At 35.6% G+C, this 22877-nt stretch overlaps 1 protein-coding gene across 1 annotated transcript; it reads right to left on the bottom strand.

Annotated features, from left to right (window-relative positions):
- Window positions 1–11323: 11323 nt before the first annotated feature.
- On the bottom strand, window positions 11324–14456 carry LOC311096126 (uncharacterized protein). The gene is made up of 5 exons (XM_084135110.1): window positions 14409–14456; window positions 13727–13806; window positions 12667–12960; window positions 12535–12570; window positions 11324–12182 (listed from the first exon to the last, which is right to left on the bottom strand). Exons 2-5 carry the CDS (start codon window positions 13794–13796, stop codon window positions 12034–12036), a joined length of 549 nt encoding a protein of 182 aa, XP_083991236.1. The 5' UTR covers window positions 13797–13806; window positions 14409–14456; the 3' UTR covers window positions 11324–12033.
- Between the last annotated feature and the right edge of the window lie 8421 nt (window positions 14457–22877).

The following is a 22877-nucleotide window of genomic DNA, read 5'->3' as shown; positions in this document are numbered from 1 at the left end:
CTGTAAATCACCTACAGTGTTTTTTTTTATATCCCAAAGGTTGTAGTACTTTCCTAGTGACCATACTTACTACACGTGAAATTTTGACAATATCTAATAATACTGTATTACATAATGATATAAAACTCTAATTCACTAAAAGGGGTTTTGTTTGTTTAAGGTTGTAGTACATTAATAGGGGCTACATTATTATTAACAGTAGTGACTGAACCTGTACGCATTGGTTTAGCAAATCTGACAGATAATGTACAGCAATATCATGGAGGCATTCAAGATACTGTACAGTGCACTGTTTTATTTCTATTAACTTTCTAATTGTTCATGGAATACCACTGGGATTATACATAAAAGTTGTAATTAATTCTTTGTGGTTAGAGTAATATTTCAATTTCACCTCTTCAAAATTTTGCTGTTGTTGATCCTCTCTTGGTTTAAGTTGTTCTTATATTATCTTAAACCCTTTAACTGATTGTTTTGTCAAGTACTTTTTACTTTACTATATTTTATTTTAGTGAAGTGACGTAAAAGTTTAAGTAAAACAAATGTGTGTGTTTGAATACAATTTTTTCAAATGTTTTCAGTCAGGACTACTTTGGGTAAACAAAAATATTTAAGCAATTGAACATGTTATTTAATATTTATTCATTGCATTATGTAATTGGTTAACACACATAACTGTTAGTGGTTTGTTACATAATTAATTCTTGTCACATTTACCAATGTGAACAGTGCCAAAGATGGTACCCAGTGTATGCTGCATTGGACTATGACCAGACAAGCTACCTGGAAAAGATGTCCAATGGTTGTGCTCACTGTGTACCTTAAACAGTGGAACATCATTAAAGAATGCTGCTGAAACTTCTGCTTTATTGTCCTTGTTGCAATATGGATTACCACTGTATATCTGTATTTTGGGACTTACAGTTAAAGACCCAAGGACCATATATGATTTATTAAAGGGATAGTTCACTTTAAAATTAAAATTCTGTCATCATATACTCACCCTCATGTTGTTTCAAACCTGTATGAATTTCTTTCTTCTGCTGAACAGAAAGGAAGATATTTAGAAGAATGTCAGTAACCAGGCAGTTTCTGAGTCCCATTGACTTCCATAGTAGGAAAAATATATAGTAAAATAACCAGTCTGGTTACTGACATTCTTCTAAATATCTTCCTTTGAGTTCAGCAGAAGAAAGAAATTCATACACGTTTGAAACAACATGAGGGTGAGTATATGATGACAGAATTTTAATTTTAAAGTGAACTATCCCTTTAAGACCAGGAATTAGAAGTGCAGTCAATTTAAGACAAGAGTCAGAATTATAATAAATTAAAGGAAATTTTACTGATAGATTTGAAGATAGTTTGCAGTTTCATCAGGCAGAAGTCAGCTTCAAGAATCACAAGGAGTGATTACAGTAACAAAAGTGCTGACACCCTTACATTTACAAAAATCAAAGCAATTATACCCTTCACCAAGGTCTAAGCTTTGTCATTGCTTCAGGTTGAATGATTCTGATTGGCTAATAAATAATCACACATTTTCTACACAGATAGACTGAAGCATATCTCCATCAATTATGCGGCTGACATTCGGACCCTGAATTTAGGCACGTCGTGACCTTCCACACTTGTAGTGATTGTAATGAATAGTAATTGGACCAATTTTTGAGTCTCTAGGACCAACTCTATAGCGCCACCACCAGTTCAAAAATTCCACATTAAAAGGTTTATAGCTTTTGAACCCTTTGATCTAGATGTGAATGTAAATAGATGTAAAATGAAACTTAGTACACCTGATTCCACTCATTATGGTGATCACAATCAATATTTTACATTAAGACTCCACCCATTACAGTAGTTGCCATTTTGAAAAGTACAGTGTTCAGTTTTTTTTGCTGCTACTCATTCAAATTTTGTTCAATTCTTACGACAACTGGCTAAGATGATCTTTGGACCGAGCCACACAGAAGTGACTGAACAGATTTTTGATTTTCGCTACCGTTCCCGATATATTTTTCTCCAAATTTGACCTGTATTTGTCTCCTTATGGAAGTTAGCTTAGCATGCTAATTGGTTAGCATGCTAATCAGATGCCATTCTTTCTAATGTGGCTCTTCAGCTATCAGGCTAACCATAAACTACATTAGCATTATCTGGTTAACATGCTTTTGTGTGCTCATTCTTAAACTTAAGCCTCTCCTCGGCAGCTTGGTAAGACAGCGTCAACTGAGTGGCGCAAGCTGCTAAACCACGTGCCACGAGCCCTGAACCATTCCGGTTGTGGGTTTGAATCCTGTGTGGCACATTCCCAGACCACAAGAGGTATTGTGGCCTTAAGTGGTGAAAAAGTTGCTTCTGTTCCAGACATGGTGTCTATATGTGAACGAACTCGATAAATACAACATGCAGCAAATTTATACAAAAATTATTAATTTTGAATTGCTTCTTACTTGAACTATGGACCTTCTTCATCGTGCAAAATTAACGCAACTTTCCAGTGGCGCAATGATATGAGTGGCAGGTATCTGACCCAGAGATAATGGGTTCGAGCCCTGCGTGGGATGATTTAAAAAAATTGTGTGATTCCTTTATTATTCAACCTTGTACTTTCTTCCTCTTGGATTAGAAATAAGTGTGTCTTTTTCATTCTATGTTCATTCTCATCTGAACTTCTGTTCATTTTGAGTTAATTTTCACCTGTACTTCTGAACCAGCTCTTTTTTCTTCAATTTCTGCTGTTTTTACTATTCCTGCTCTTGCTGCTGCTTCAGGGGCTTGGCCCCGTATCGCTGCTTGCAGCTATATTTCCACTTGTTCCTTAACCTGTAACCAAGAATACTAACACACACAGACACAGTTTCTTCAAGATTGGATTTGGTGAGGAGGAGAGTCTTCTCAAAACATCAAGATAACATGTTCTTTCTCTCAAGGAGAGGATACTTTAAATCTAACTGTAAAGTAAAGACTTTAACTAAGAAATGGTCTCTCAACTATAGGTTTCAATGACTCCTGAGACCATTGCTATCAGGGTAGCCTAGAAAAGCAGATGAATGTAGTGACACCTGTTAAAGAAGTCCATATTTCATCTCTGGAAGCCGGGCTAAATGAGCAAGCACTGTTACTGCATTCCTGGCATGGGCCAGACTCTTCAGTTACACCTCAGATATCAAATACAGACATTTAAAGGATACATGAAATAACATTTTTGATAATCACACTGGTAATTTCTATAACAAAGTAAAATCTCATAAACCTAGAGAAGTCATTCAACTCATTTGATATTTAGAAGGAAAACCATTGATTAATACCTTGATTATAATCACTCATTAGATATACATTGAAGCAGCAGGGTGTTCCAGAATCCACTTCTTCAGGACTTCATAACAAAAACTTAACTTGAATCATTACAATAAGGGTGTTGCTTATTTATAACGCTGAAAATATGATTAACCTAAAATATCTGCATTTTTTTAATCAATGAAAGAAATGTGTTGTACAAGGAACAGCAGTTCTAATACCTACTTTTACCTAATACTTTTATCAAAGTTAATTGTGTAGAGTGATCACTAGGAACATACTATAACCTTTGGAACATGAAAAAATACTTTAGGTGAATTACTGTAATTTTTTCATAAACATATTTGTTTATTGTACGTACAGTAAGTGAGGTATTGTCAAAATCTCACCTGTAGTAAGTCAGTCTGGTCACTGGGAGAGCACTACAGCCTTTGGAACTTGAAAAAACACTACAGTAATTTTTTCAAATTAATATTTGTGTATTGAACGTACAGTAAGGGTGGTATTGTCAAAATCTCACCTGTAGTAAGTCAGTCAGGTCACTAGGAACATTCTACAACCTTTGGAATATCCCTTTGGTGAATTATTGTAAGTTTTACATAAAAAATATGTGTAATAAATATGTGTAAATGTTATTTAAATAAAACATATTTGCGTACTGTGTGTACTGTAATAGCCTACACAAAAGTACATTAAAGCAGTCTAGGTGAATACGCAGCAAATATCAAACCTGAAACTATTTTTACCCTGGTTGGCAACTTTTTTAGCGCAATTTTCCACCGGACAAAATTGCGATTGTTAACTCATGATTTCTGTTCTGTCTGTGCGCACCAATCTTGTACTTCTATCTACTCCTCAACCAGACCACCTAGAGACTTCGGGTTTTCGGCATTATGTTAAGGAAGGTCTAATCTCGGGAACTCACAAAAAAAATCCAGGAAAACATTTACTATCTCTTAGTGTTGTGATCCCATGAGGTCAGAAAATTGCGCTAAAACACTCAACGAGTTTTTATTACTTGTTTTTTTCTTTTTTACTTGACCATGTTCATGGTGCTGTCCACGTATGTGGTACTGAAGGTCCTACATGATTAAGTGGGGAACTTCACCAAAAACCTTCCTTCTACCTTATTCCCTTCCTGAGTTAATTGTCAAATAAGAAAGATAGACCTATGTGAAATTATAATACATGAATAAAAAAAAAAAATAAAAAAAAATCTATCAAACGATACATACCTTTTGGCTCTCCTTGCTGTAGTTTTGGAGATATGAGTCTTTGCTGTTTTTGTATGTCACTCAGAAAAAAAAAAGTGGTTAATCCATTCCCTGATCAGCAGTGCTAATTACTTCTGTCTGTCTCGCTCATCTTAATCTATTCGGTTCTCCAGCACTGAGATCAAACCTTCAGCTTCACGCGACAGGGAATCAGTTCAAGCATTAAAGCTACACTGTGTAAATTTTTTTGTTGATTCTTAGCAAAAAACACTTAGTTCTTTCAAAAATATATGTGCTCATTAATGTATATTTACTTCTTTCAAGAAATAAAGTATTCTCGTAAGTTTAATCTGCCATTGAAAGTACATACGGGTGAGGGGTTTGAATGCCGGTCGCCATGTTGCCCCTCCATCTTGAAACTACATTAGCCAAAGAGGGACACACCTGTAAATTCAAGCTTCGCCTTTCGCGCTTTACACTCAGTGACACAGAGACGAATGCGAGGGGGAGATTACTCGCGACTGCCGGCAGATTTGAAAGATTGCTGATGGAGGATCACGCCTATTTTCAAGGACATGTAGCAGAGTCGCCAAGGAAGCGAAAGAGAGAATTAAAACGTAAACGCGACAGGCAAATCAGCAAGACCAAAGTCAATACTGGAGTAACTTTTCCCAGATGGAAAGAGCTCATGAGGAGCAAAGATTTTAAAACGGACGCCGCAGTTGCCTGCTTTCTTCTCGACAGGTAATTCAGCCTATTTGTGTAAATTCAAAGTTTTATAGTTGCTTGTCTAACCATAGCATGGTTGTGCATAACGCCAGAACGACCTCTAGTATAACTTGCGTTACTTTTCCTCAAATCAATGGTGAAAAAGTATTGTTTACCTTGTAACATAAATATGTGCTGCGACGGATCACAGGTGATAGTTTTAAAGGCGCAATTGGACGAAGTCGAACTGGAAGCCATGTTAATCTTGGAATAATAAGGCCACCGTAGGAGTTAAAACGCCCTCGAAATTGAAAGGAACAGAAACTAATATTCACTGGGTAGTCATACTGTATACAATTTCACCGCTAGATGGGGGAAAATATCACACAGTGTAGCTTTAAACCCTGACAAACACTGCGAGTATGATCATGATAATCTGGGGCCTGTTTCAAAAAGGAGGTTAAGTGAAAACTCTGAGTATGTTAACCCTGAAATGAGGGAAACTCTGAGTTTTCTGTTTCAGAATGGGAGGTATGTTAAACCTGAGAAAGCAGAGTAAGTCAAGCCTGTTTCAGAAAGAGAGGTAACTTATACTCGGAGTCAGTTACCATGGTAACTTACTCTGTGAACCTAACCTGGTCGGGAGCAGGTTTTCTTCAGTAAACCCAGAGTTTCTTTCGGTCTCCTCCCCTTTTTTAAAGAGGAAGTGGTGTTTAAACACCACCTATTATTAATAAAATTAATCTTTTATTAATAAATAAAATATTGCTATTTTTTTTTTTTTTTCAATAAGATGAAGTCTATATAGCTCCTTAACTGGCAACTGAAAACACAGAAGTAGATTAGAGTTACATAATGTAGTTCTAAACCAATTCTACAGAATTAAACTGTGGCATTTACTGGAAATCACTGAACTGTTCATCTGTGCACCAGAAGTTGATGGACCGTCCTCCTGCTGTTCTTCCACTCTCTGGGGGGGAGAGATAAGAATAGCCGTTTATACTTAGATTTAAACTTATAGATTCTATAGGCTACTCCACATAAAAATGTGAAAAAATCTGAATGTGTAGATTGTTTGATGTGTAGACACATAATATTACAGTTTTTCTCGATTGCTTAAACACATTTCTTGAAACTATGCCTCGTATTCTCAAAACTATAAACACAAATCCATAACGTCTCACCCAATTCCCCAAACATCCTATTTTCAGGTCAAAATGAAGCTCTACACTCAAAACCATTCACTCTTGCTGAAAAACCAAACTTTGCCCTCAGACAGGACACACAAGCCCTCAAAATCACACACACTACAACATAGTCTAAGACACTGGTGCAATAAATTCAAAACAACATTTCCAAAACTGGTAAGTTATGTTGCTTGTGGTTCCCCCCTCACAAACCTTTTCACATGATAAACACAAAAGACACAACCAGTGGATACATTGGCACATTTTTATTCATACACAGAAAACACACACACACACAAAAATATATATTTTTTCCTGTTTTACTCTTTTTTTTTTACTCTTTTTTTTTTACTCTCTCCTCTAATTTTTTTATATATTTACTTACAGTAAGATGTGTGTGACCAACATATGACAGTAAAAGAGCACACACAAACCATATTCTAATATGGAATTCGAATTGTATTGGAACGGTAAAGAGTGTTGGGACGTGACAGGGTCTCCACTCAAGGATACAATATGATGGATACGTCTAAGAATGTTCCACATATGGTTGAAATACCATCATTTGTCTAGAAAGATAACATTCTGGGAGTCAAGACTATAAAGGAGAAAGGATGCCCTCCCTTCACTGTCACTGCAGCCACACTGTGTGACTGTACGACTACTGGCCTTTTCTTGCAAGAAAATAAACCTCATCAAAGACTATTGGAAATGTTTGTCTCTTATTCAATGATAGAATTTTGTTTGCCACCGCACCTCCCTGAAGGTTCTCAAGGCGACAGTAAAGCGACTCAAATTTGGCCTTACTCGTAGCCGAGCCTCCCTCATAGTCACACCATTGACTAACACATGGGCAACTAGAGTGGCTTGAATTTCATCTGAGACTGCTTGTCTTCTTGTCCTTGCCCTTCCTCCTCATTCTTATCCCTCTTCCTTCATGTCTTTCTGGATCCATTGTTCCAAAACGCAATAAACTGATTTGGGCCCTTTTATATATCTATTGAAGGTTCTGACTGATGTGTGTTAAATTTTGACTCTTAGTGTTTCCACCGGGATAATTGTGTGATAACTGAGCTGAAGCTGTGCTAACTCGAGTGGACAATATTGAATGCTAGTGCTTTCTAAATGACAACATGGTCTAAGCAATGAGAAATGAAGGGATTTGTGTGTAGAGTTTTGCAGTGACAGTTCAACAAATCTGACTCATGTGTCAAAACAGGGAATAGTGTTTATAGTTTAGTGAAATGGGTGTGCTTTTTGATAAATGGCGTTATGGTTTTGAAATTTTAGTTCAAAAGCCTGGTTATAGTGTTTAAGCAATCGAGAAAAACTGTAACATTACCTCTGTAGGCCTCTCTGTGGCAGCAGAAACTCTTTATCCCCATGTGATGAGCATTTGGTTGAGTACACTTTATAACACTATTTGTCATAATTTCTGGTGTATTGAGTAGGTGACTTACAACTGCCTGGGGTTCTGTTGGGACAGGAGGCTCCAAAAGACAGATATTACCATCAGAATCTATTGGGACCAACAAAAATAACACATATGTAAACCTCTTACATTTTATGAGGCCCTTGGATCTTTGGGACTGGCTCTGAAGTCCCTCCAGGAATTCCCTCAGCCAGAAATGCTGCTGCACTGCTAGACACTGGATGCTGTAGTTATATGTCACATGTTTGTAAAGTCAGGTAGCCTACACCCATGATATGCTCAAGCCTTACTTGACTGAATTATGTTTTTATATTTAAATTTCAGCTGCTGCCATGTTCTTTTAATGCCTGCAGGATTGCACCTATACATGAAAATTAAAATTAGGTTTAATAACACACTGTTCTTCCAGTTTCACCTCTGATATTATAACAGTTGGGCAAGTTACTCGTATTACTAACTACAAATGACATCTTCAGCAGTGTAATTAGATTAATGTAATAATGACTATCTTTAGAAATTATTGGTCTACTTATTACTAATTACTAAATCCCATGTCAACCTTAAACACTTGAACAATACTAGGAGAGACAAGAAACAGCACTTTTAATGCTTTCAATAAACAATATACAATTGCATGAATTATTATTGAATTGACCAAAGTGTGTAGAGGGAGAAGGTAACATTAAAAATATAACTTTTAAAAATGTATGTTAAATAGCCTATACAGAATTGTTCTATAGTCTAATACAATTACATCAGATTTAACTTTAAATTACAGAAGAATTAAGAGTACTCCCTTTAATTAAATTACAGTATTTAGATTACTTGGTAATTAATTACACCCATCACTGTATAACAGTAATTAAAATGTGAAGAAATATGAAGACCTCTTTTTGTCTGGCGCTGTTGCCATGGTGACTCATAATATCTGTGCTCCATTGATAATGACTTTTTATAGTTGTGGTGCACGCGCTTAACTCAGAGTCAGTCAACTCAGAGTTGATTGAACTAACTCATTTCAGCTGTTCTGAAACCAAAAACTCAGAGTTTCCCATCTCAGGGTAAGTCTACTCAGAGTTCAAGTTTTAACTCAGAGTTGGTTGAACCTCCTTATTGAAACAGGCCCCTGGTGGTCTTTTGCAGCTCCTCTGCTGATATAAGGAGGCAATGGCACGCTCTCCACAGAATAACAAAATAAGAGTCTTTTTTTTTTTTAATTCTGTCCATGTGAATCAATAAACACTTGTTAATCGGAACTGCATAAGGAAAAGCCGAATAATAACTTAGAAAAAAATTAACAGTTGTGTATATACTTTGTGTGTATCACATCAGCACCCTGAAAATGACCTCTAGAAACCCCTTTTAAAAAGTTTACTATTTAAAAAAATGTTTTGATCTAACTTACCTTGTGAAAATCAAGTAAAGCATCAGTAACTGTTAAAAATCTGATTTAATTGACCTAGTGCTGTTTTAATACTTAATAAAACAGCGTGAATTTTGATGCATTTCATTATAGTTTGTTATTTATTTAGCCTGCTATGTATTCTCTAGTCTCTAGTATAAAGAGAGGCTGCCGCCGCTGTAAACACGCTCCTTACAGAACTTTTTACAAGCGAACCACATACTGTATGAAAGACCAGGAACAAAGTGAAAGAATAAAGAAACTTAAAAGAAAAAACAGTCTATAAAAACATCAATTTCATCTGATAATCATATTGGTCAAAGACAAATATTTAATCTCAGTCGGACACGCCCTCTGCTGGCAGGAGAATGCATTGCAACAGCTGGGTAACATGGGGCAGAATGATTTTCTCCTGACAATAGAGGCCACAAAATCTCATCTCAACACTTTTAATGAATGGCTATAATATTTTCAATTTTGTCATTTCATCTGAATATTAACATTTGTGAGATTTAGTCAGCTGAAACAAAGTTAAGGATAATTGATTCTTGATGATTTTATTTATTTATTTATTTATTTGATATGGACATAACAACAGCATTGGACAAACCAGATACATTGTTTTTTAGTGTTGTAGCAAAACTGCTAATTTGCAACACTTAATTTGCAACACTATGACACTGTATTTAGTTGAATATCAAAGTTTTTTGTGTTTATTTGTTAATGAGTGATTTGTGAACACAGTGTTTTTATGGATTTGTGGAGTAAAAGTTATAGTTCATATTTTAATGTAAAAAGATAAAAAGTGGCATGTTGTTACTTGTGTTATTGTTTAGAATTAATACTTGCTGTAATTATTTATTTTTTTACGTTTATTAGATGCACATTTCAGACATGTTTGCTTTTATTAAAATCTATCGGTTAATTGAGTGAAATCATTCAATTCGCTTTCAGAGTTTCTATTATGACATATCTTCAATTAAAATATGGGCAATTAAATAGGTAAATATTCATTAGCATGTATACAAGTCATATAATAATTTTACCTTTCAGATTAATCTCTGTTACTGGGAATCTCATTGGTTATAGTCTCATAGTCATTGGTTATTCAATTATTTAAATGTCAAAATAATTTTTTTAATACAATAGCTGATTTATTATTGTACATTAATGCCACTTAAACAATATATAAATATTAATAAGAACTATATTAAAAGTAAATTATAAACTCTGTAAAAGTTTATCCAGTAGGGATCATCTTACCCCTAATTTAATATTTGTCATTTTGTGCTATAAAAGATTAGCAAATGTTTCTAGTTATTTCCTATAAAAACACATTGGCTGACGCATCATCATCATCCAGCACATGCTAAACTTATATTTAAATATGTTACAGATTAAAAGTAAATCCACATTGTTCTTAAGAGAGGCATCTTCCTAAAACAGTATATTCATATATGTATAACACTCGGCTTTCTGACTTTATATTCCTACATCACCAATTACCACAAACTAACTTGTTATTGTCACTAGTATAGTTTTCCCTTCACAGACATTAAAGTTCATCAAAAATTCTAAAAAGAGACTTTGGACAATATTGAGAGTATCATGAGACTTTAATCATTTAATAAATACAATTATAATGTTAACTTTAAAATAAAAGACAATCAATGGCATATACAATGTGGATTGTAATCACAAATCTCTTATGACCTGCAAAAAAAAAACAAAAAAAAAACAAAACAAAAAAACAATGTATATCTAAAATTCATCCAATGGAAATGAATCAATGCTGAACTTATTTAAGCTGGACAATGACTTTCCTCTATCTCTGCTGTACAGCTGAAACAAACTTGCATTATTTTCCTGTTATCACTGTAAAGCTGCTTTGAAATGAATCAATCTGTATTTGTAAAAAGCGCTTCATAAATAAAGATGATCTGACACATAACAAATAAATAAGGCATACATTCAGATGATCTCTGTGAGCCACCCTTCACCCACTTTACTAGTTTTACTGGAAGCCGACTGTAATTTACCCATCATCATGTGGTGATAAAAAACTGTTCAGATATTCATCTTTAGAGAGTATTACAAGACTTTATTCATTTATTTGTTGTTTTAATAATAAAGGACAATGTACAAAGCCACACTGTTCACAGTATTAGAAAATTGCAGGTACAGAGAATGATAAAAGTAAAATTTAATTTCCATACTTAAGGTATAACTTACCAAATACAAAATTGTCATTCATTATAAGCATTTCTGAAAGTCACAAAAAAAAGGACAAAACCAAACAGTTTGGGATTGTTACATTGTCTCTTAATGTTCACATATATATACAGATCAAACACACACACACACTGATCAAAGAGATCAATAATGTACCATTTTTTCACAGAAATCAATATAAAACAGAAACAGAGTCATGATGTCACTAACTCAGGAGGAAGCTCCTGTAGTCTCTACCAGCCGTTTGTTGTAGTCTTTAAAAAGCAATTTCTTTAAAAGCAAATATCTCCCTTTGCTTTGAACTTTGAGTGTCGTAATTTTGCAGATGTTGTTTATGCTCAAACAGCAACATTACACACTAACTAAAGTTAGAAAAGTGAATATAATCAACCACCCCAGTCAAACAAAACTCAATGCTTTCATACTGCAGTCAGTGATATTAGAGCACATCTTCTGGATTTTGCTCTTGGAAATTGCTGTTGTTATCATCATGTTTATGGCGCAGAAACATCCTCTGGAATGGTTTGCTGTAGTTTGGTTTCTTTTTGTAAATGATTGTCATATGATGATGATGATGATGAAGATGAAACAGCCTGTAACTGCAGAGATGACAGTGTTCTTAGATCCAAAACCATTTTCTGTCCCAGGACTCTGCTCTGTTACTGAACCCGCCACTGTTGTTAGTATATCTCGCTGTGCTTTTAGATCTGAAACAGTGCAATTAAAATAATTGTTTAAATCATAAAGTCAACTTCAGCCTATCAAACATCAGACAGATTCTCCACACAAACTTCACAAAACATTTCTGCTGCTGAGAATCTGATCAAACTGATTTCTTGACACACAGACCAAATCTAAACATCTCTAAAATCAAATATCTAGAGAGATGCATCTGTTTGGAGACCATGATCATACATCAGTTTCCTTCTTAGACCTTAAACTACAAAATCATTTATTCACAGGTGATTTTTAAAATGATAAATATTCTGACAAGGGACTAAACATCAGTTTTCTGTGTTCCATAAGTAACTCAATAATCAAATGTTATATATTTCTTACCAGGAGCTTCAGTGACAGGTTCAGGTTTACTGGGCTCTGTTAACAGATTTTAAACCACTGTTAGTAGATTGAAAATAAAAGTACAGTTGCAAACATTTATTGAATTATAAACAACAGTATTATATACTATACCTGTTATGTTCACAGTGAATTCATCTGATCTCCGTCCTTGATTTGTTTGGATAAAGAATCTGAATTCTCCCGTCATTACTGTAGTTGGACTGAAGCTGCATGTGAAGTTGTTTCTCTGTTCACAGTCCTGAGGAAACTCTTCTCTACAGATTGCGGGGTCAGTATATTTCTCAGGGTATTGATACTTATACTCTCTAATGCAGCATTCAGAGTTCTTCAGAGAGACGCTGCAGGTGAAAGTTACTTCTTCACCCACAGTTCCAGTCACATTCTCACAGCTTACACTGATGTGATCTGAAAAATAACAATGTATTTCATATAATACAGCAACTGAATAATAATGAAGATTTTTTTTTTTTTTTTTTTTTTTTTTTTACTTTACATCTCAGTAAACTTTTTACATATCAGACTTTATATGTTTTTGTACGTTATAGTTTGAACAGGATTTAATCTGTGGTAATGGGATGGTCACATATTTTATTATTTAAAATTAATTATAGCTTATATATTCAATAGTAATAAATACACTACAGTCTCTGCATGCAACACCCTGGCTGTTTCTTTCAATCATGAACATCAGATAGAGTCAGTAGAGAAACACAAGATTTGACTTTTTTTTGTTGCTGCTGCCAGGATTCTGAGCAGAACCAGAAAATATGAACATATCACACCAGTCCTCAGGTCTTTACACTGGCTCCCAGTTAAATTTGATTGATTTTAAAGTATTATTACTGGTATATAAATCATTCAATGGCCTAGGACCTCAATACATTGCAGATATGCTCACTGAATATAAACCCAACAGATCACTCAGATCATTAGGATCATATCAGCTAGAAATACCAAGGGTTCACTCTAAGTATGGCGAGTCTGCTTTTTTATTTTATGTTTCTAAACCGTTTTAATTATTCTTATTTCTTTTTATTATTTTAATTTCTTCTATATAAATCACTTTGAATTGCCATTGTGTATGAAATGTGCTATATAAATAAACTTGCCTTGTTATTGCCTTAGATTTAGTCCCTCCTCACAATTTCTAGAGGAAAGTTTATTCTCTTACCATCATCTTGACAGACAGCAGTAAAAGTCCAAACCAGAATGAACAGTTGCACTGCATTTACAGCATTCATGCTTTTGATTCTGCAATAGAAAAAAAAAAAAAAACAGAAAGTTGCATAACTTAAACGTGAAACTTAAACAACTAGGACAAATAAGTACTAGAGATTAGTAGAGATGATTTACTGTAAGCTCAGCAGAGATATCAGAATTTAATTAAATCATTTTGCGAGGTTTCACACAATATAATGAATCATGCATTAATTTAGAGGGGCTGAATAGACTCACGAGTGTAAACTACAACCACAAAACCAGAACCGTGTACAATAAACCACAGAGAACACAACGAAACACATCCATTCTTGATAATATTGCTGCTGAATCAACAGAGCCACGACAGAAATTGAACGTGATGAAATAATGTTCTATTGCATTGTCTTCACTGGCTGAACGCAAAAAGAAATATAATCAACACTGCAACATTAATCAGACAAAATGATCACAAACACGCAGAAAAAATGTTTTCTATATAGTCTATTTAAAAGACATATTGAAAAATCTGCAAAATGTGTAAATCACATAATACAAAGATACCATGCATGTGCTGAAGATTTTCCTGTGGCTGGTTATGGATTAGTACATATAAAGGATATTATTTTCCTGTTGAAGAGAGAGTTATTGCTCACCTCTGGTCTGTGTGTCTTCAGCGCGTGAGTTCATTCACAATGACTCTCTGTACAGCTCACTAGTGTATTAAATACAGGCTACTCAAATTTCACTTTCAAAATGAAAGTTCATTTCGAGTCAGCAGTCGGTGCTGTCACTCACGACTTGCAAATCTCCCCTTCATGACGCAATATCAAATAATAGTGGAGATACCGACAGGGTCGTATAGCCTCTCTGTTTGTTGCAGGAACACAACAAGTTTTAAAATTTTCAACAATTGTGATTGACCAATTTAGATGACCAATCAAATCAAAGAAGGCTTCTTAAGTGTTCACATATTATCAGAGACCGAACGTGAATTCCAGCGCGACGCTTAATGAATGAAGGGGCTAAACATTTAATATTTTATATATTATTATATGTTATATAGGCTATTATATGTTATTACGGTAATATTATATATTTTAAAATGAAAAGATATTTGCAAATAGTTCAAATGTATTACTTTACAAAAAAAAAGAAGAAGAAAAAAAGATCATAGCCTATTGTTTGTTTACCATTCTAGTTTCCCTTTCTGTTCAGCTACCAATGTCATCGATGTGTTACACTATTTAATATGCAATGTCAATATTTTTTTAATAAATTAATATATGTAGCCTAGATGAATATACAGTATTTGATGGTTGTACAATGCAGAACCCCCTGATCAAGGAGGTGGTGTTGCTTATTTTGTAAACTTGAACACATTTTTTTTTTCTTAGTGAAGCACATTGTTTAGTAAAGCTGCTTTTGAACAACAAAGTGATATTTAAAACAATCATATTCATTTGAGTAACCCTTATCCACCCATGAGAACCTACCACTGCAAAATCTCTCCCTCATCAAAGGTAAACAGGGTTTTTAATAGTTTACCTCTACATGCAATCCTTAAACCATGTCAAAATATGAATGCAGTGTGTCTATATTTTCCATCATTACAGACAATACAAGTCACAACTGTTGACCCTCAAGCGAGCTTCCCATGATGCTTTAGGGAAACTTTCACTGTAATAATAAACACTTTGGAATCCTTGTGTAAACTAGAAGCAGTGTCTCGCCCAGGGCCGTAGCTAGAGGATTCGGGGCCCCCTGACAAAAATATTGATGTGGGCCCCCTCCACCCTCCACCGATAACATAGCCTACTGTAAATAGATGAATATGGAGGCCCACATATAACAGAAGATGGTGATGTTGTTGTAAAACCTTTATTTTAAAAGTTAAATGTATATAAAAATTACAACTAATAAAAATAAATTGTTAAATAATAATAAAACCAATTTTTAAAAAGTAGCAGCAAAATAATGTTTTTTCCCCCATCAGTCTGTTATACTTCATAAATCAAAAAGTAAACATTTATAAATTGACAAGAATGCAGTCAAATTTAAAAAATAAAGTCATTTATTGTCTTATTTTTTAATAAAGATAATATTATTAAATAAAGCTAAAATTGATTCATTCAAGTGCAGTGTGTTGTATTCGTGTTTTCTTGATTTAATAAATACATCATCAGCCGGCAGGTCAGCTGCATAATGCAATGCGTCGTGACTCGTGTCAATTTTTTAACTATTTACAATAGTGTAAAAAGATAGGAATTTTGACCACGTAATCATTCGATTACGGTCGATTGTGGTGCGCACCGATAGGCTAATGGAGAGTGACAGTACCGGCAGGCTGTAGACGGTAGTTCCCAGCGAAATAACAATACAACCTGTCTTTAAGAACGTCTTGATCGACTGTGATACAACAACTCTCCTGGCCTCCCGCTCCTTCTTTTCATAGAGTTTCTGGTACCCTGATTTATGTTTTCTTTTCCCCGACATTTTGTCAGTCAATCTCCTGCTCTTCCACCAAGTTCATCGTTAACTTCAGGCACTGCCGCCTCAACTCTAATTGGTTCTGTTCACGAGCTGGGGTGGGACTTACTATTTTATTGGGTCCATCTGATGTTTGTCACTGACTGAATAATTAATAAATACTTTAGATCGGACTAAACCATTTATAGGGAGGTAAGAGATATTTGGAAAAAATATTTAACCAAATTGCATGTTTTTGTGGTTTTCATTTAAATCTCAGGCATACAACTAATATTATAATTTTTCATACAACAGGGGCCTATATAGTATAACTGCTGGATTTTGTGGGGCCCCCTGGGCAGTGGGGGCCCCTGTAATTGTCACCACCTTTCACCCCACTAGCGACGGCCCTGGTCTCGTCCACACTTCTCAATTCCTCTTACTGGCCTCAAATTCCTGAGAGGAGCAGAGAGGGTGAAGGGTCTGGAAAGTGACTTTGAGAAAGCAAACTCAGATCTATGACCCTCTTCTGCTGTCAAATGACGAAAAGTTCTTGATATGTTCCAGGCTGAATTTCTCTGGAAAGGTGCATTTAAACTTTTTTAAACCATAAACTCAACTTCAGCCTATGAGACAGTGATATTCTCCTCAATGTCTTTGATTAATTCAACACATATTTTGTAGGAGCTTTTGGCTGATACTCATACGACATGTCTGTCTATCTGTTCTCCAACAGATTAAGATTGCTTAGATCTCTTTGGTTCAAAAGGGTAAATATTGTTTCTGGAGAATAGTGTTGAACATCAACAATACAACTGGTGACTTTTTTTATGTGAATAAAGATTATCTGAGCCATTTTTTGCTTCCCATGATGCTTTAGGGAAACTTAATAAACGTCACTGTAATAAACGTATTTAAAGGAGCAGTCGTGGCCTAATGTTTAGAGTCAGACTGGACGCCCGAAGGTTTCAGATTCAATTCTCAATACCGGGAGGAAATGACTGAGATGACCTTGAGTAAGGCACCTGACCTCCAATCACTCCCAGGTGTGTGGGTGGGTGGGTGTGGGTGTGGGTGTGTGTGTGTGTGTGTGTGTGTGTGTGTGTGTGTGTGTGTGTATTCACTACTCATTACTCTTAATGTGTGTGCACTCACTTGGATGAGTTAAACGCAGAGGACAAATTCTGGTATGGGTAACCATACTTGTCCTTCACATGGCACTTTAAAATGCCTTTGGAATTTATTTGGTAATATAGTAGTGCCAATAACTTTACATCACACTGTAAACCCTCAGCATCATGCGACAGAGAATCAGTCCATATAAAATCCTCAATTAGTTTTACTGGTATACTGTAACTTACCAATCATCATGTGATGATAAAACAAGTTTCCAGATATTCATCCAGCATTTAAAAAAATAAAAAATAAATAATAAAAACAACTTTACAAAGCCACATCATTAAAAAATTGCAGGTAGAGAATATATGAAAATAATAATAATTTACAGATTAAGTTATAATACCACTTACCAAATACAAAACTGACATTCATTATACATTCCATGAAAGTCAGAAAAAAAGAGCAAAACCAAACTGTTTGTGTTTTGCTGCATTGCCTTTTAATGTCCACACAGGCTTGACTTCATTAAAGCAACACACACACACACACACACACACACACACTCACACTCACACACCTACAAACTAAAACCTACAACCAGAGTTATATCAGTAGTTTGAAGTAAGAGATAGTAATGTACAGATATAGTTTATATACAGAAATAATTGGTTTTCTTTGAATTTAGTGCTTTATTTGTGAAAATACTGAAAATAGATGAAAAAAAAGAAAAAGAAAAAACAAATCCTGAAATTCCAGGGCAAAAAAATAAATAAAAAAAAGTCAACACATCAACAACACTCATTGTTAAGTCCTGTGAAGTTTCTAGTCCTCCCTCTCTCTTGCATTAGGCCATGAGTTCTCATCAACATCACATCTGATGTCTTTTCTGGCAATGCATCTTGGAAAGAATCTTCTGGAATGTCTAATCCAACCCTGGCAGTCTTCAGGAGAAATGTCTCCACCCCCCGCATTCATTGCCTCCAGTCATCTATTCATGTGATTGGTGGTCATAAACCTTCCACCTCCATGCAGAGATAAACTCCTCTATGGGGTTTAAGAAGGGGGAGTATGGAGGCAAGAATAATACTGACATCCTGGGATGTGCAGCGATCCAGTCTGTGACTGCACAGATTGCGGAATTGTGGAATGCCACATTATCCCACACAACAACGAAGGTAGGGCAGTTTGATGCCCCTTGCCTTCTCTCCTCTGCTGGCACAAGTTGATTATGCAGGTCATTCGGAAAAGAAATAAGTCTCTCTGTATTGTAGGGGCCAATGATACCCATTTTCCACCAAAAAAGAACTGGTGCTGGTTCAAAGTTGGTTCAACTTGCGAACCTTCTCAGAAACTGTTTGTTTTTCCACTGACTAGAGAGCCCAGCAAACAACGTTGTTACGTCACTGTGTACGTTGCCATACGTCTTAGCTTTCCCAGAAACGCTTGCGCCAACTTCAAGCATAACAAATTACAATGGCGGACTACATCTTTCTGCAAATGTTTCTCCTGGCTTTGCAATCCTATATTGGGGTCAGAAAAAGACGTTTAGAACACATTTGTGCTGCTCGTCTGGATTACTATAGACGGAGATTACGTTCGAGAAGAAGTTCGACAATAACCCCGCCCCCAGCCCCCGACGTAAGCATGACGTGGTAAAAGAACGGTTCTAGTCCAGCAAAGAGTTGGTGCCGCTTTGGAACCAATTTTCCTGGCTGAGAACCGGTTCTTTGGCTGTCGAAACACAAAGAACTGATTCGCGAGTAGGCACCGGCTCCGAACCGGCACCAGCACTGCCTTGGTGGAAAAGGGGTGTGAGTGGTTTGTGTAACAGCAAAACATCATTGGACAGTGCTACACACATCGTGATGTTAGCTCCTCTCTGGCCTGGGACATCCACGGTTGCTCTCTGTCACATTTCTTCCCCTGCATCGTGTTTTTGCCAAGTTGAATCCAGCTTCATCCACAAAGATAAAAGTGTGTGGAGTTCGGCTGGCTTCCATCTCCATTACCCTCCAAATTACAGACAGTTTTACAGTAATTTACATTATGCATAACTGCATGTGTACACTGTAAAAAATTTAACCGTGATTTTTACGGTAACCGGCAGCTGTGGTTGCCAGAACTTTACCGTCAAAAATACGGTAGCAACGTTATTGGTTTTACAGACTTAACTTAAAATTTACAGTAATAAACCGTATTTTATTATCTGATATAATGTGAATTTACCGTCCTATTGAAGTATTAATATCTGTTTTATACCATTGAAATACACTGATAACCACCAATCACAGCAGTGATGAGTCACATGATCAATCAATGCTCATCACAAGCAGCTCTTCCACAAGAAAGTTAATACTAATATAAGCTGCACAGTGTCATTCACACAAACATTAAACACCATCACGGTAACACACATGAAATTTTAAAAATGCAATAAACATTAATTTAACAACATTAAATGTAACATAGAACCCTAATGTGCATAACTGATTAGAAAAAAAAAACGAAGAAAACTATGAAGAAATATAGTTATTTCAACAAAAATGCATCAAATGTGAAGTGTCACACAGGGAATTGTGGGAATGTCAATTTACGTTTTTTCACTGTAAATTATACAATGAGTTGTTCTTTTTCACTTTCAAAAACTGTAAATTTAACGGTATTTTACAGTAAAATTACATTAAGTGTACCATTAGATCTATCACAGTTATTTGCCGTATATAGTATGGAAACTTTCTGTCTTTTACCGTTAAAATTACGATCATTTTTTACAGTGTATGTACCCTGTTTGGTTACTGAACACAGCCAGTACATTCGGAGTGAACTGTCTATGGTCGTTTTCGTTGTGAAGGAGAACGACAACGGATGTTATTTCGGAGACATGGTGACTGGAGTCCCGTGCACTGCTGAACGGAGCAAGATATCATGTTGGTAAGCGTCCGAGCCGCTGGATGAATGGCGCACTGCTGACGGCTGTTGAGTGTGTCTCGCGACGGTGAGATGGATTCCGGTTAGGATCCCGATGGACTGTGACCGATCGTGATTTAATAGATCCAAATCTTCAGCAAAGGTCTTCAGCAAAATCTTCAGCAAAAATCCAAATCTTCAGCAAAAATGCCTATTTTGTTTTATTTTATTTGTGGCTCAATTGAGTGAAGCGGCCGTGTGTTTTTTGGCCTCTACGAACCCAAGCAGCGGAACAGGCCTGCAACAGAAACTAAGGGGTATTTAAAGTATTATTTGCAGGCTTAGGAGGTTATTCTATTTTCTTAAACTTTTCTTTGTCTCTTTGATTTTATTGATTGTTGATTCACATGTGAATTTCATTTGAAAGAGAAAAGGACACACACTTTGTATCTTGACAAAAGCTTTATTGAAAAGGATAACACAGTATCTATGGAGTTAGAATCATGCCAAAACCTCACACACACACAAAACGTGTTTTACTCACACCCAACGATTCACAAACAAACTCAGTGTGGTTTGCAAATACAAAACATCACTCACAAACTAATGCATTTTGTTCTGCAAATAAAAAACGTACCTATCAAACAAATACAGTATGTTTTACATATACAAAGAAACGTATTTCTTCAATGACAAAAATATCCTCCAAGTACAAACTAAAATCTTTCAAGTACAAAAAAAATCCTTCAAGTAAAAAAAAAAAAAAACTTCAAGTACAAAACAAAATCCTTCAAGTACAAAACAAAATTCTACAAGTACGAAAAACTGTCACGTGACTTTTGGCACTAATTTTCCGCCTTGCTGATCCACACACAAATGCCTTCAGATCCACACACATGCTAGTAAACGGTCATGTAATTCGCACTCCACAACAGCAGGTGGCGCTGTTACCGACTTGCTTAGCGCCGCCACGGACATGGAAAGAGAAGAGAAGAACGCTAGCGTGGGGGACGTTTTGAACATGATAGCTGTGTTCCAATGTGAAGGCTGCATCCTTCGAAGGACTGAAGACTTCAAGGATGCAGCCTATATGCTATGGCGGGTAGATAATGCCTTTTCTAAGTCTACCCTGAAGAAGGCGAAGGAGCAGTCTACCCTTCCGTCGCCGTCAGTCCGTGTCTATTTTTGAATGGGATTGATAGAGACGTCAGACGACAGACCGGCGGCGACGTGGCGACGGCGTACGTGAGAAATATAAAAAAATCATAACGTCTGAACCAGGCACGTCGCCTAATAAGACGCCTGATACACACGTCGTCCCTCAGTACGTCGCCTAATAAGACGCCTGATACACACGTCGTCCCTCAGTACGTCGCATAATAAGACACCTGATACACACGTCGTCCCTCAGTATGTCGCATAATAAGACGCCTGATACACACGTCGTCCCAATATAATGTTATTTTTCTCATGTTGATAACGAAAAGTGAATAGCATGAGTAAGATTGGATTTGCAATAGGTTATATCGGGAGACATGATTTTTGTTTTGTTTTGTAGGAAGCTTTTCTTTAAAGTGAATTTTTGTTTAATATTAAAGCCTATCTTAATTTTAAATTTGTTATCACCCAATTGCATGGATTTAATAAAAAAGAAGCGAATATTCCATAAACAGGCTCTAACTTGTTGGTCTTTCTACAGCAGTGTTTCAATAAATGGTCTATCTTTTCTAAACAGAAAAGTTAACAACAAAGTAATAAAAAATCTTTTATTTGCAAAATCTATCCCTGCCTCCAGATACAAATGGTCCCCCTTGTATGAAAATATTAATTGGAATAGAGCATGGAGTAACCCACATACATTTTTAATTACAAACAAAGTAAAAGAAATATCATTTAAAATTATTTACCATTATTACCCCTGTAACAAGATTATCTCTAAATTTATACCGTAGACGAAAAATGCAGCTTTTGCTTTATGGAAACGGAAACGTTAGACCATTTATTCTATAATTGCTCACATAGCTCTTCTCTGTGGAATGATATAGCCTAATGTTTCATTAATGGACAACTTGGCTCAAACATAGCCTACATTTATCTAATTTTGATATCTTCTTTTACTTTTCTGACTCAAATTTCTCTGTACAATATATAGTCAACTTAATAATTTTGCTTGGAAAATTCTTTATTCTTAAATCGAAGTTTAAGAAAAACTACGGTGACACATTGCTGCCACATAGGCTACATATAATTTTTTCCACTCAATTATGTCGTAATAACGAGATCTTATGTCGTTTTAACGACATATTTTTCTCGTAATAACGAGATCTTATTTCATTAAAACGACATATTTTCTTGGCCTTATAAGGACGTGTGTAGTCATGTACAAAATATGCCTTTATCCACATAAAATTGATAGCCAAGCATGTCTTTATCATACGTTCAAAAAGCTGAAGAAATAACAGCCCCCAACGGACATTCATGTTAAAAGATCAAATTCTGTACACGCCTTATTAATAGCAGATGAGCCCAGAATACGAACATTGTGTTTAATTCATAGACTGTAAAAAATAGGTTTAATTGCATATTAGGCTAAGCATTTTCCTCCCATAGAAAACCCTTATAATATGTGG

This window comes from Abramis brama (assembly GCF_963993115.1).
Source record: "Abramis brama genome assembly, chromosome: 14".
Lineage (NCBI taxonomy): Eukaryota > Metazoa > Chordata > Actinopteri > Cypriniformes > Leuciscidae > Abramis > Abramis brama.
This window is presented reverse-complemented; position numbering and strand designations above follow the sequence as displayed.